The sequence below is a fragment of the Bemisia tabaci genome, chromosome 4 (assembly GCF_918797505.1).
Source record: "Bemisia tabaci chromosome 4, PGI_BMITA_v3".
Lineage (NCBI taxonomy): Eukaryota > Metazoa > Arthropoda > Insecta > Hemiptera > Aleyrodidae > Bemisia > Bemisia tabaci.
In genome coordinates this window covers 35,208,731-35,221,683 of record NC_092796.1, presented here as the reverse complement: position 1 = coordinate 35,221,683, position 12,953 = coordinate 35,208,731, and the positions used below count along the sequence as shown (strand labels likewise).

The 12,953-nt window shown below is 35.0% G+C and overlaps 1 protein-coding gene across 1 annotated transcript in view; it reads left to right on the top strand.

Annotated features, from left to right (window-relative positions):
* LOC109033630 (sodium/calcium exchanger Calx) overlaps positions 1-11,153 on the top strand; it is a 55,166-nt gene extending 44,013 nt beyond the window's left edge. Inside the window, exons 4-15 of the mRNA XM_019046368.2 lie at positions 810-1,044; positions 1,908-2,049; positions 2,686-2,794; positions 3,653-3,837; positions 4,288-4,381; positions 5,328-5,469; positions 5,850-6,043; positions 6,464-6,608; positions 6,896-7,074; positions 7,837-7,987; positions 8,704-8,882; positions 9,663-11,153. Of these exons, the coding sequence (XP_018901913.1) occupies positions 810-1,044; positions 1,908-2,049; positions 2,686-2,794; positions 3,653-3,837; positions 4,288-4,381; positions 5,328-5,469; positions 5,850-6,043; positions 6,464-6,608; positions 6,896-7,074; positions 7,837-7,987; positions 8,704-8,882; positions 9,663-9,905 (1,998 nt within the window). The 3' untranslated portion in view covers positions 9,906-11,153. The remainder of the gene's footprint in view (positions 1-809; positions 1,045-1,907; positions 2,050-2,685; positions 2,795-3,652; positions 3,838-4,287; positions 4,382-5,327; positions 5,470-5,849; positions 6,044-6,463; positions 6,609-6,895; positions 7,075-7,836; positions 7,988-8,703; positions 8,883-9,662) is intronic.
* The last annotated feature ends 1,800 nt before the right edge of the window (positions 11,154-12,953 follow it).

Sequence of the window (12,953 nt, the reverse complement as noted above, 5' to 3'; positions counted from 1 at the left end):
TGATTCCACAGTACCTATTTTTTGGGCTTTGGGCTTCTCTGAATGAGGGGCCTGGAGGACAAGTTGCATAAATGCAGTTTTTGAAAAAATTGAGTTATGAATGATTTCAAGTAAAACTAGTTTTAATGCATATTCTGTGAAAAATTCGCTCCCAAATTCCAATTTTTAAGCATCATAAAGTCGGTTTGAACCACCATAAGGATCCATGAAATTTCGGAACGTCAAGCACATATTTCTCGAAATAGCAAAAACTGCACCCATGCGCCTTGTCTTCCAAGCCCCTCTAATGGGAAATAGTATGAAAAGAGATTTGATGATTGAGTTAAAAATTCGAATGTGTGCTGAAAAATCGGCTGAAAGATGAGAAAATAAATCGATATTCATGCCTGGAACTCCGGAGGATTATACATGTACTATAATTTTTCCCAATTAAAATCCCGAGGAAGTAGGAGGAAACTCCGGTTTTCTCTCAGGGAATGAGCCCCTAGATATCAGGAAAAATTGAGAAACAGGAGAAAATCACGGAAGCAAGGTAAAAAAAATAACATGTTAAACAATTGCAAGACGTTTCGACGACCTTACGTTGTCAATCAGTCAATTCCATTGATCATTGTAATTAAATCATATCACTATGTAATTGCCGAGGTTTTTAAACATATTTTTGATTTTTGTTTTAATTTCTTTTCTTTCTTTCAGCAGTTGATAATGACACTGTAAGGTTGGCGAAACGTCTACTTAATCAAAAGTTAATAATTTTAATTTTCAATACATGTAAAATAGTCCAACTGTATATGTTACTCATGTTCCAGGTGTTTTTTGTAACTCTCCTCTTCAGTTTCTTCGCGTACATTTGGCTGCTGATCATTCTGCGATTCATCTCGCCGAATGTTGTTGAATTATGGGAGGCTGCTGTAACAATGATCCTCTTCCCAGTTCTCACGATTTTTGCCTTCTTTGCCGATAAAGGTTGGTGCGGCCTGGGCATGATCCGCCCTGGACGCAGTAAACGGCAGCTTGAACTGGGCCCAATGAAGGATGAAAGAGGTGTGTACAATCATTCCAAATAAAAAGACTAGGGGCTAATGTTTTAGTTACCACAAGGTAGTAAGTTACCATTGCATCTTGCTTTTTAGTTAGAGTGTGCTACCGAAGAGTATCAGAGACTTTTTTTTCTTTTTTGTGTGGGAGGTTTTGCGTTATGGGTGCAAGACTCTACGTAAAATGTGAGTACATGAAAAATAAATAACAAACGAAAACTCATTTAACTGCAATAGCCCTAACTACATCTTTTGAAATGCTCGTTACCTTGTGTTGTAAGTAAAAGATGTCTTGAATTTATCTCTAATTCTTGATAGGTTGCCTCAATGAAAATCCAAACAGGTCATTTTTTTTAGCCTCATTCTAAGTATAGGACTCTGCTTGTTTACCTCCGCTTTTTGTTTCTAGCTTCCCAGTGTACTTGCCTAGATTGTCATAGGAATGACTTGCCGTAAAATGATTTAAAATGAAAGTTGTTGAATCCAGGACGCTGGTACTTAACTTTTCTAAAAATCAAATTCTTGTACTTTGCGTACTTTCATGCACTTAGTTGACGGTTTGAGATTGATGAAAATGAAGTAAAAATTCACGTTTTTTGATTATTCACTCCCATTTTTCATCCTGATCCTCTCCTGAGCTCACAGTATTCAACCTCAGTGAGCTCTTAGTCCAAAACAACATCTTTAATGAGCACTTAGTTCAAGAAAAATTTATATTTTGTATGACTTAATCACACATTTTAGATTTCCAAAGAACTCAGTAGGTAAGTCTGTTTCTTAAGTGTTCTGTTGTTATTTTGAAGAGAAAATCCTATGTCCCTGGAAAAATAATTATCAATACTACAAGTGAAATAATGTATGTTGTTACAGTTGGAAGTAAAGCGCAAGAATGTGCGAGTGAATTTTTCAGAGAAGGAAAATTGGACAGAGAAAATTTAGTGAAATTCGTCAAGGAAGTTAAAAAATATCCTGGCCTAACAGATGAAGATGCTGCTGTTTTAGCCGCTGCCAAGTATGTTTCCTTTATTTTTAATATTTTTAGTACTGATGTACATATTACAAACATTTTTCAAGGGTGTCATGGGAAAATATAATCCCATAACAGTTGTTTTTTTTTTTCAAATCTGTCCTCTATTTTCGGCTCAAGAGAAAAACTCCAGTGAAATGTCATTGAATGACAAAAATAATCGTATGGTGGCTCTGAGTGTATTTCACATTTGAAGAATTGCCAACTTTCACGTTTTGTAGCATTTTTTATTTTCCATTTCAAAGTTTGACTATGAATTAGACACAATTCGGTTGTTTTGTATTTGATAGGATCATCGATTGGACAAGTTGTGAGCTGACCTGATGTCTTGTTTGCTAACAATTATTGATTAAATCCAAATTGTTCGGGCCAATACTTGAAAAAGTGAGTCTAATACCTTTAGGAATAGTACAATCTAGTAAAGTCGATTCATTTTTATTTCCAAAATTTTGCACACCTCAGATACTCTGTGAGTGCTCTTTAAATAAAAAAAGCAAGAAGTCTTGTCTCTTGGAAGACAAGAAATTTAAAATTTTATTCTGTATGTAACTCTAGTACACTGTTAGAACAAAGAAACCCATTAAGTTGTATATACTCAAAATAATGTTTGTTATCATACAGGATGGTGAATGCGCAGCACCACACTGCGATGTGGTATCGAATTGGAGCTGTTCGCTCCATATCAGGAGGCCGGCGAATGGAACCAGTTTTAAATGACAAATTGAAACAGGTATAATAAATTCATTAGTTTGATTTGATCTTTCACTCTGGAGTTTTATTTTTTAATTTTTTAGTTCTATTTTTTAATTTATTTTTGTTCTTTTTAAATTTATCCACTTATTCTGAATGAACCACGCAACATTAAGAGATTAAGTTATTGAAGAAAACTTTGTTTCATCATTAAAAATAAATGATAACAATTATGAAACAGTAGCCTTTACCATGATTTGTTTTGTTGTATTATCACAATATTATGGCTGACAATTTGAAAAAAAATTGTAAGTTAAAAATGAAGTAGACTTCAAACAAATTTTTATCCCACATTCATGTCAAGATTACAGAGATTGGAGCGCCACGAAGCTGGGAAGAAAAACACTCCTTTTTCAATGATAACAGCTCCAACTAGCTTCTGTATTTCAAACCCTTCAGCAATGCTAGGGCGCTATTTGTCAACCTAATTGTAACATGCCAAATATTAAAATTGATAAAAGATGGAGCTTTTTTGGAAGTATTTTTTTCTTGGCCATGGGAGAGCTAAACCCGGGAAGCAACTAAAATAATAAATTGTATAGTTGGAAAACATGCTGTCCAATTTTTATGAAAAGTGGCCAACTTGAGTGATTTAATTTGATACCTAGCATGCATAGTTTCCAACGCAACAGAGCAGATGCAGTCAAAGCCTAGAATCACTTTCTTGTAGGAGAATGGTGATAAGAATAGTCAAGTTGATTGAAAATGGTCGAGAAAAGAGTTTCAGAAAAAAGATGGTGAGTTTTTTTCCAACTTAGTGACTCCATTGTCAGCCCACAATGAGTAGGCTGTATGTAATTGTTTTTTTTTTTAATGAAGGTATTCTTTCCTCATCCAGGTTTACGAAATTATGAACAGCCATCCTGAAACCCCAACTGTTGGTGAAGCACCACCGCTACCAGATTTAGATACACACTCCGTCATTGAATTCCATGCAGCGACTGTCGCAGTAAGAGAAAACATTGGTAAATTTAATGTCACTCTTTGGCGTCACGGTAATCTGGAACCCCAAGTTAGAGTGAGGTAAGTTTTGTGTAACTAATGTCACAATAATCAGCTAATTATACTAAGTTTTTATTGACTAAAGACAGACTTAGTAATTGATTACATGCCTATAATCAAACTTAAAATCACAGTTTTCTAATTAAAATCACAGCTGATGTATTCAGATGTAAGTAACACATATCTCTCAAAATTTTAACAGAAATGAATCCATTACACTCCTATCGTTTGAAATTTGCTTATTACTTTTGTCACTTCCAAGGTAATGTTCTTAGAATCAAGATTCAGCCTTTTTCCATGGCGTCCATATCATTCTAATTCAATACTTTTTCTCTATTTTTCCTAGATTAAGTACCGAGGTTAAATGTTTTCCTACAAAAATATTAAAAGAAATTTCAGTGTTGAAACTCTTACACTCATCTGTTTCATCTGTTATTTGACACTTTTGTATATTATTATATCTATTTTTAGAGTTGAAACAATAGATGGAACAGCACGCCGAGGGGAAGATTATGTTGCTTTAAGAGAAATTGTTACGTTTGAACCTGGAGAGAAGGAAAAACAGGTGTGTATTTTATTTTTAATAGTTTTTGAGCCAGAGTAATTTTTTCCCTTGAATATCATGTTTTTTAAAACTGATCTGATGTTTTTCATACCAAGTATTACATTCATCTTCCTGAACTTGAAAAAAATAAATGTCAGCCTCTCAGAAAGAAGAAGAAGAGAGAAAGAAGTGATCGATTATCAGCGAATTCATATGCAAATATATACTTTTAACCATACATATTGACGGTGAAACTTCCAAACTACGAATCTTGGTTTGGGACATTGCAGACTTCCTGTCATACTTTATTTGTTGAGTAGAAAACTATTCAAAGTCAATATGTATTTGAAAACTTCCCTTGATTTTTCTTTCTCGTGCTAAGAAAATTCTGTGAAAACTTCAAGGAATGATGATGATTTGTTCTCTTTCAAAAAAATAAAATGGGAGTGGGTATTTTAACAGACTGCCATAGAGTACATAGAGTCGTAATGTAAATGGGAGAGCTGGCGCCATGTTCTGCTCGACGAATTCCGAGCCCGGTGTGCGCCGAGTTCGGGTCGCTTTTTCGATACATTTTCGATCCGAAATGGCGGTGTGGAATATGTGGTAATTCCTATCTCCTTTGTTGTTGTTGTTGTCATCGGATGGCCGGGTACCCATGTATCGCAACAATCGATTGTGTAAAAGTGACCCGGCGTCACACAGGAGTCTCGGAATTCGGGACATGGAAAATGCTTAAAAGTGGCGCCAGCTCTCCCACTTACATTACGACTCTATGTACTCTATGCAGACCGCAAACCAGATAAATGGTTTGGGAGTTTCACTGTCAATGTACTATTATGAAACTGAGTATTCAGCACAGAATCCGCCATTAGTTTCAGAAATTTTACCTGGTGCTAGAAGTACTCTTAGATGAATTTTATATTTAAGGTATTTATCATATGATATGTTTGATACCTTATTTCAGGTTACCGTTGAAATCATTGATGATAACAAATGGGAGCCAAATGAAGAATTTTTCCTTAGACTGACTTTGATCAATGTTCGGAAACAGCCTATCAAACTTGGACGAATCTCCATTATGGAAGTTACAATTATTGACGATGACAGTAAGTTTTTAATCGATTAAAGAGGAAATCTCTTCAAATCATCAAGAGCTATTTTATTTACAATCCTACCCATGTTGTCCCTAAAACAAATTTATCTCAAAAAAAAATGCTCCATCAAAAACTCTCAGAAGATATCATAGTTTGATGGTAAGAATTTGGAAAGGTTCTTCTGTAAGGGAAATTTTATTTTCATCATATTGGCCGTATCATTCAAATTTTTTCATCAGGCAGTTCGTTGTTCCTACTTTTCATTTTTGATTTTTTCAAGGAAAATAATCGTAAAAATATTGCTTGTCCAATTGTGAAATTAATGGACACAAGTTGGCAATTATACAACCTCTTTCATGAGTTGAGTTTTTAATGAAATTATTTTCTTTCAGAGCCTGGTGTTTTGTCTTTTGCAAAAAGAGGATTTGTTGTAAAAGAGAGCGCAGGTGTTGTTCAGATCCCGGTACGCAGGAATTGTGGTGCTGACGGAGATATCAGTGTGAAGTACAGAACCATTGACAAATCTGCAATTTCTGGAAGAGACTACAAGGGAGGAGAAGGCGAAATCACATTCAAAAACCGAGAAGTACGTATTTGTTCTTCCATGTTAATACCATTCGCTGAATCTTCCAACCAGAACCTTAGATCCTTTTCTGTGCCGATGAAAATTTTTAATTTTCACGTATGTATTCATTTGCTTCAAGCAAATCGTGACTTAAAAAAGTACCTTCAGTTTACACCTGCAAGGCATGAAACCTTGTACGTTTTATATTCGAGTTTTTGAGTTCAAAATGACTGGTGAGATAATTTCTTATCTTCATCAGCTTTTACTTTTATATTCTGCCCACCGGAACATTTTCAAAAGAGTGATCAGTGCTAATATTTGGTAACTTTAAGTTTATATAGTTAGTCACTTGAATGCAACACTATGAACTGTAGGTTTTCCTTATTTATGGATTATCTTCAAACTCTTCTCAACTGACTGAAGTTTTGATTTTTTATTCAGGTGGAGCGAATCTTGGAAATTCCTATCATTGATGATATGGACCCAGAAAAGGATGAGTGCTTCGAAATTGAATTATTCGATCCTTCAGGAGGAGCCAGAATTGGAAATATTAATCGAGTGGCAGTTACTATAACTAATGATGATGGTAAAGAGGAATCTCACATTCTTTAATTTTTTTCTTCTTATTTATTCATAGCTCTTATCTGCATTTGAACCCTCAAGTACGCTGTTCCTACTCATAGTAAATCAATCAATTTTTACAGCCAAGGATGTAGTACAACAGTTTGTCACATTTTCCCTCAAAAATTGTTCCAAAGTATACATGTATACATTTAAGAAGTTTACACAGAGGCATCATTTTTAAAAAAATTTAAACTTTACCTTTCCTTTCCGTGATTGTTCTCCTATATATTTATCTCTTCAAAATTTTAGATTTCAACACTGTTATGGATAGACTGATGGTTTTAACGAATACAAATCTGGATGCCGTTCGTATTCATACGGAAACTTGGGGAGAGCAAATCAAAACGGCCATGACTGTGAACGGAGGTGACATTCCTAATGCTACTGCATTTGATTATGTCATGCATTTCCTGTCCTTCTTTTGGAAGGTATGTAATTGAAAGACTTAACTAATCAAATGTTCTGAGTTTATTAAATTTTACATTGTTGATCCAGTTTTCTCATCAGAATGGACCGCTAGGCAAGGTATGAGTTAAAGTACTATGTATCATGATTCCTCTTAAAAATTTCACAAGGAAAATAAATCACACCACTAAAAGTCTGGGAGTGAACTCCGAAAGAAGATAAAGGTATTTACAATCAAAATTGGTCAAAAGGCAAAAATACAAATTTTGGCATTTGTGTATTTGACTATTAACACGAGATTATAAACTTTGAAAATGTAAATTGACAAAAAATGAGTTGTACAAAAATTCTAACTTTCTAATTACCTGGTTTTAACAAAGAGAACAAATTTGTCTCCTTAGTTGGCATTTATGTAATTTAACTTCCATTTGGACTACATTTTGCAATTAGGAACTGCAAATTCTCACTCAGTTTACATAGAACGTGTGTACCATCAGTTCCTCCAATCACATTAGTGTTTTTACGGATGAGCCAGAAATTTTAGTTTTTAATTGCAAAATACAGTGCATTTGATCAGTGTGAAAAATTTGTGTTAATATATCATTCAGGAGTTGGTTTCTTAATTTTCCGTTGGGTGAATCGTTTTTTGCGTAAGATTTTAAAAAGACGAATCATGTGACATTTTCTATTAGTTCAGACCTTGTCCAGTCGCCCACTCAACAATGATAGACACTATAATTCTTGTGTCGGTGTGGCAAGTTAATAATTTTTACTCAATTTTTCAGGTGTTCTTTGCTCTTATCCCTCCACCAGGCATTTTCGGAGGATGGTTGTGCTTCTTTGTTTCCTTATTTGGAATTGGTATCTTATCAGCTATTATTGGAGACTTAGCTACAATATTTGGATGTCTAGTAGGACTAGATGATACGATAACAGGTATGTTCTGAAAAATTTTCATTCATACGAAAATAGGCTCTACAAATTGAACATGCTTACTCTTCGACCTAGAACTTCTTCACCTTTATAAACAAGAACTCTGATACACTGTAATAAAAAAAACAGCGCCGAAATCAAGCCCAAGCCAATGATTTGAATCTTCCTGTTCTACAGTTTTTTGTGATTGAAGTTGATATTTCAAAAGTTGGCTGCTCTCAGTCGCCCTGATTTTGTAATTCTCTTTACAAAACTTCTACCTACTTTTGAAGCCATTTGGTTAAAAATCCTCTTGCTTTTGGGACCAATGGAGAATTTGCATGCAAATTTTTTATTGCTTCATCTGAAAGTGCTTGAAAAATTGATTTCATAGTATTTTTTATAATTTTTTTCTGATATGGGAAATAGTATAAAAATAGATCTAAAAGTGAGAAAATGCACCGTCAAGTGACATCATCTGGCGGCATTTCCCATTTAAACACATGTATTTTAGCAGATTAGATAATTTTGTCACATCTTCTCCAATAATTGTTCAATTCATGAACCAAGGGTATCCTCATATTCAGTTCACTCAGTAGTTTCCGTTTAAGCATGTAATTCATCAAATTTCAGACACCTGAAAATTCTCTATTTGGCATAAGTTTTTGCCTTTTTCATAGCTCAAGTTTTTAAATTATTGCATAATCATGAGACCAAGTTATTTTTTCTTGCTCTTTCAGCAATCACTGTTGTCGCTTTGTTCACGGCACTCCCTGATCTCCTCGCCAGTAGATTGGTGACAATTTATGAGAAGTTTGCTGACGGAGCTTTGATACACATCACAGGCAGTATTGCTGTCAATGTTTTGATGGGTGTAGGCATGCCTTGGTTTGTTGCTGCCGGCTACCATTCATACCACGTAAGTTATATCTTTACACAAAAGATATCTGTATTTATAAAAAGAACTGAGAAACTTTTAACATTTTCTAGTCTTGAGATTCAGTCTTTACATATTGGGAGGCAGATTCTTCAAGTTTCGGAATTCAAGCCGAGAGCAGTGCTGCCATGCTAAGGAAAAGCGCCGTATGAACCTTCAGGCGTTGCCAAATTTCCTTTGATAAAACGCGAATTTCCTGGTAAACTTATGAAAATTTTCCTCCCAATTTTTCAGGTAATTTTTTTCTGAAAATATAAAGGAAAAATATTCATAACTTTCCTCAAAAATAAACATTTCTTCGAAGGAAATTTGGCAATTCTCAAATGTTCTTACGGCGTTCTTCCTTAGTTCGGCAGAGTGATGATTTGCACTAGCACAGTGAGCGGTGCCATCAACACTACTCAAGGGCACTAAGCTTGTTGAAATTGGGTGAAGAAACTTTACATACAGATAAGTCTCATTATTTTTCACTGACCAGTAAGATTCTACCATCAATAATGGTTTTTTTTAGAGATCAATGCCTCTGGAGCCCGTTGTCAATCACACTGACCCCGAGGAACATGTTGAAATAACTTCTAAAAACTTGTGAAAGAGAAGTTTAGGCTATTTTCCCATTCATCAGCTTGTCGATTTTAAAAACTTCATTTTGACTTGTTTGAGAATGCCTGAGAACGCATAGCAGACTTAGTGTAAATATAGGAAATTGAACCGAATTCAAGAAAAGTAAATTTTGACATCATATATTTTTTTATTCTTTTGCAGGACTCGCAATTCAAGGTACCAGCAGGGGCTCTCGGATTCAGTGTTCTGTTGTTCTCAATTGCTTTTGTTCTGGCAGTGGCGCTCCTACTCATCAGGCGTAGACTGCCTGCATTTGGTCTGGCTGAAATCGGTGGACCCAAGATTGGAAGAGTTGCATCTGTCGTATTCTTAGTCACTCTGTGGATTCTATATATCCTCTTTACATGTCTTCAAATATCTGGAGTGATAAAAGCTGACTTTTAAGTTCTCAAAATGTTTATGATCATTAATTATGGTACAAAATTGTATCATTTAAAACATCAAGTTATAAGTTGTGCTGACGTAAATGTATTCTGACTAATTTTGATTTCTGTAGCCCATCAATCTCTTAGGAGTAAAATGTTAAGTCTTGATGAATTAAAATCTCTTTATCTGCCATTATGTTTCGGCAGAAGTACTTAGACATGGAAGTCACTCTCCAGAAATGAATGAAAATAAGGGTTATGGTTATAATGACTGACTACCTGACTTATTCAAAATTCATTGTTTTGATTAATTGCATCGAAATCTTTCTGAACTGGGATAATCACCCGAAGCTCTACGCAAATTTTTGCTATGACATAAAAGTCCTACTGTAAATAAACATTTCAATGCACAATTACTAAAATTCATTCTCTGCCAAATGGTTTTTTTATTTTTGTCATCAAATAAATCTCAAATTCGGAGGCATCGTTTTATTATTTATTTTTAATTACGAAAATTTTATTTTCATCTAATCCTTCACAACTCCTTAAATCTTTTTAAAGTGCTCAAACTAATTTGTCACTGCTTTTTTTTTTTATTTTAGGCCCAGTCAGTTTGATATGAGCTACAATCCACACTTATCGATGGTGAAACTACCAGACTATGTATATCATTTGCGGTGTTTAAAAACCTTCGCTCTCATTTTACTCTCTTGTGAAGGAGAACAAACCAATATCATTCCTTGAATTTTTCCCAGATTTTTCTTCACACAGAGAAGAAAAATTACGGAAGTTGTCAAGAATTGACTTTGAGTAGTTTTCCATAAAAAAAATAAAGTATGACAGGAAGTCTGTGACATCGCAAACCGACATACGTTGTCTGGAAGTTTCATCATCAGTATGTGACTTCATGGTTGCTTAAACCAGTTTTACGATTAACTGAGAGTACCTAAATATCAAAAACACAAATAATTATAAATTGATACACTCTCATCCAAAATTGGCCAGCCAGTAGATGCTTTTCACCTCACTCTAATAAACAGTGAATAGGGAATAGTGTAATAAACTTAGAGCATTTAAGCTTTTATCTATCCTCAATTAATTTATTTGTAAATAAAATTAGATTACGGATGAAGCTATGTAAAGAAACTAATATTTATTTTTGTTTAAGTTATGAAATTTGTTGGAGTTTTATTTTTTTACTCTTTTGTACTTTTTTGATACAAGTGTTTTGTATGAAAAATTGTGAATAAAAACTTACCTCACATAACCTCATGTACAAAATTTTTGTGAGTCAATGGGCCTGTTGCAAACTTTTGCTAGAGCAGAATGAAGAGTTGTTTCCTATAGATAATGCCTCAAAAATCACGATGAGCGCATCGGCAAAGTCTGAAATGCACTCATAACTTCACAATCTGCGTAAGAAATTTGCGGTTTTTTGAGCTTCCCGCTTCAAAAACGATACTACTGCACAGGTGAACATTTTGTTAGAGGAGTCGCTCCATCGTCGGCAATATTCATCATGGCCGACGCTTGCGCAGTTCCTCGCGTAATTCGAGGAGAGTTCAAGGTCAATTAAGGCGGGCGAGGAAAATATGAACGTAAACGCCGATTGTTATATGGTTTAATCCTGTTCAGGTGTTATCTCGTCCCATCACACGTGTTTTGGCGGACTGGCGCCGGCCATGATGAGTATTGTCGCCAATGGAACGACTCCTCTAACAAAATGTTCACCTGTACCGTAGTATCGTTTTCGAAGCGGGAAGCTCAAAAAACCGCAAATTTCTTACGCAGATTGTGAAGTTATGAGTGCATTTCAGACTTTGCCGATGCGCTCATCGTGATTTTTGAGGCATTATCTTCAAGAAACAACTCTTAGTTTTGCTCTAGCAAAAGTTTGCAACAGGCCCATTGTGTTAATTCATTACAATTCAGTCATTGACAAGTCATACTTAAGTCAATAGCAGACTCATTCAACACGAGATTTGTAATAGATAATATGGTTTGGTTCCCTTCTACTGAATGCTGCCTGAACGGTCATACATAATTCATGATAAAAATTTGACGGAGAGGTAGGAAGCCAAAATCAGAGAGAAAGGATTCAACAGAAGTTACCCTTTTTTTATGAAAATCACGGTATAATCCTCCCAGAGGGACTTAATGAGGACGATACTTATTGATGTGTAGTGTGAAGCATAAGTACCGCCCTCTTGAAAAGATACAATGTATGTACCTAACTCCAAACAATGGGCTCTAAATTTTCTTTTCTTTTCTTTAGGAGGAAATTTCTATAAAGACATGAAGCAAAAGTCAAATATTTAACCCATCAAAACTAAATAACAATGGTGTGACTAGTTAAAATGTAGAGAGGGTGGGGAGGAGGGATGAGGACTTATTTGAACTGTATTTTAAACGAGATATTCCTGTGAGTTCTTGTAATCCTTGGAAAATCTAACACTGTGGAGGCCACCTATGGGTCGTTTTTAGCTAAGGGGCTAAAAGTTTTGTCGCCACTTTTTATTTATCATCATATTTATTTATTTTTTCCTTCGAAGGGTCTACTAACAGGGTTGGCCCAAACAACATATAAATGAAAAAACATAGTTGAGTTCAATGTTGATATGTGCAGCAAGCTATTTTCAAGATATACATTGGTTTCAGAAGGACTTAAGTGCAAACACATGTGCTCCCTGTCATTTGGGCGACAAACTTCACTTTCTGAGGTTTTCACTTTACCTCCAATGATAAGGAATTCCTTATTGTGAAATTGAGCTGAAAGGCATCAGTATGGGCTCTTGAAAGTTAAAGTCATAGTTCAATGTTGTAACATTCTCCCAGAAGGTTCAATGTTCATACCCCTTGCTTGGTTCAAAGTCTTCGTCAGTACCCTAGATTATCAGAGGATAGACTTAAAGCCTACATTTTTGAGAGAGGGGACAGCCTGAAGGTTTGGACACTTTTTGGGTCTCTGGCAAAACCTAGAATCTATACGGCTCCACAGTTTGACTAAAAACTGAGTAAAAATAAACTAAGGAAAAAGAGAATATATGTTTATTTTATCACCCTTTGA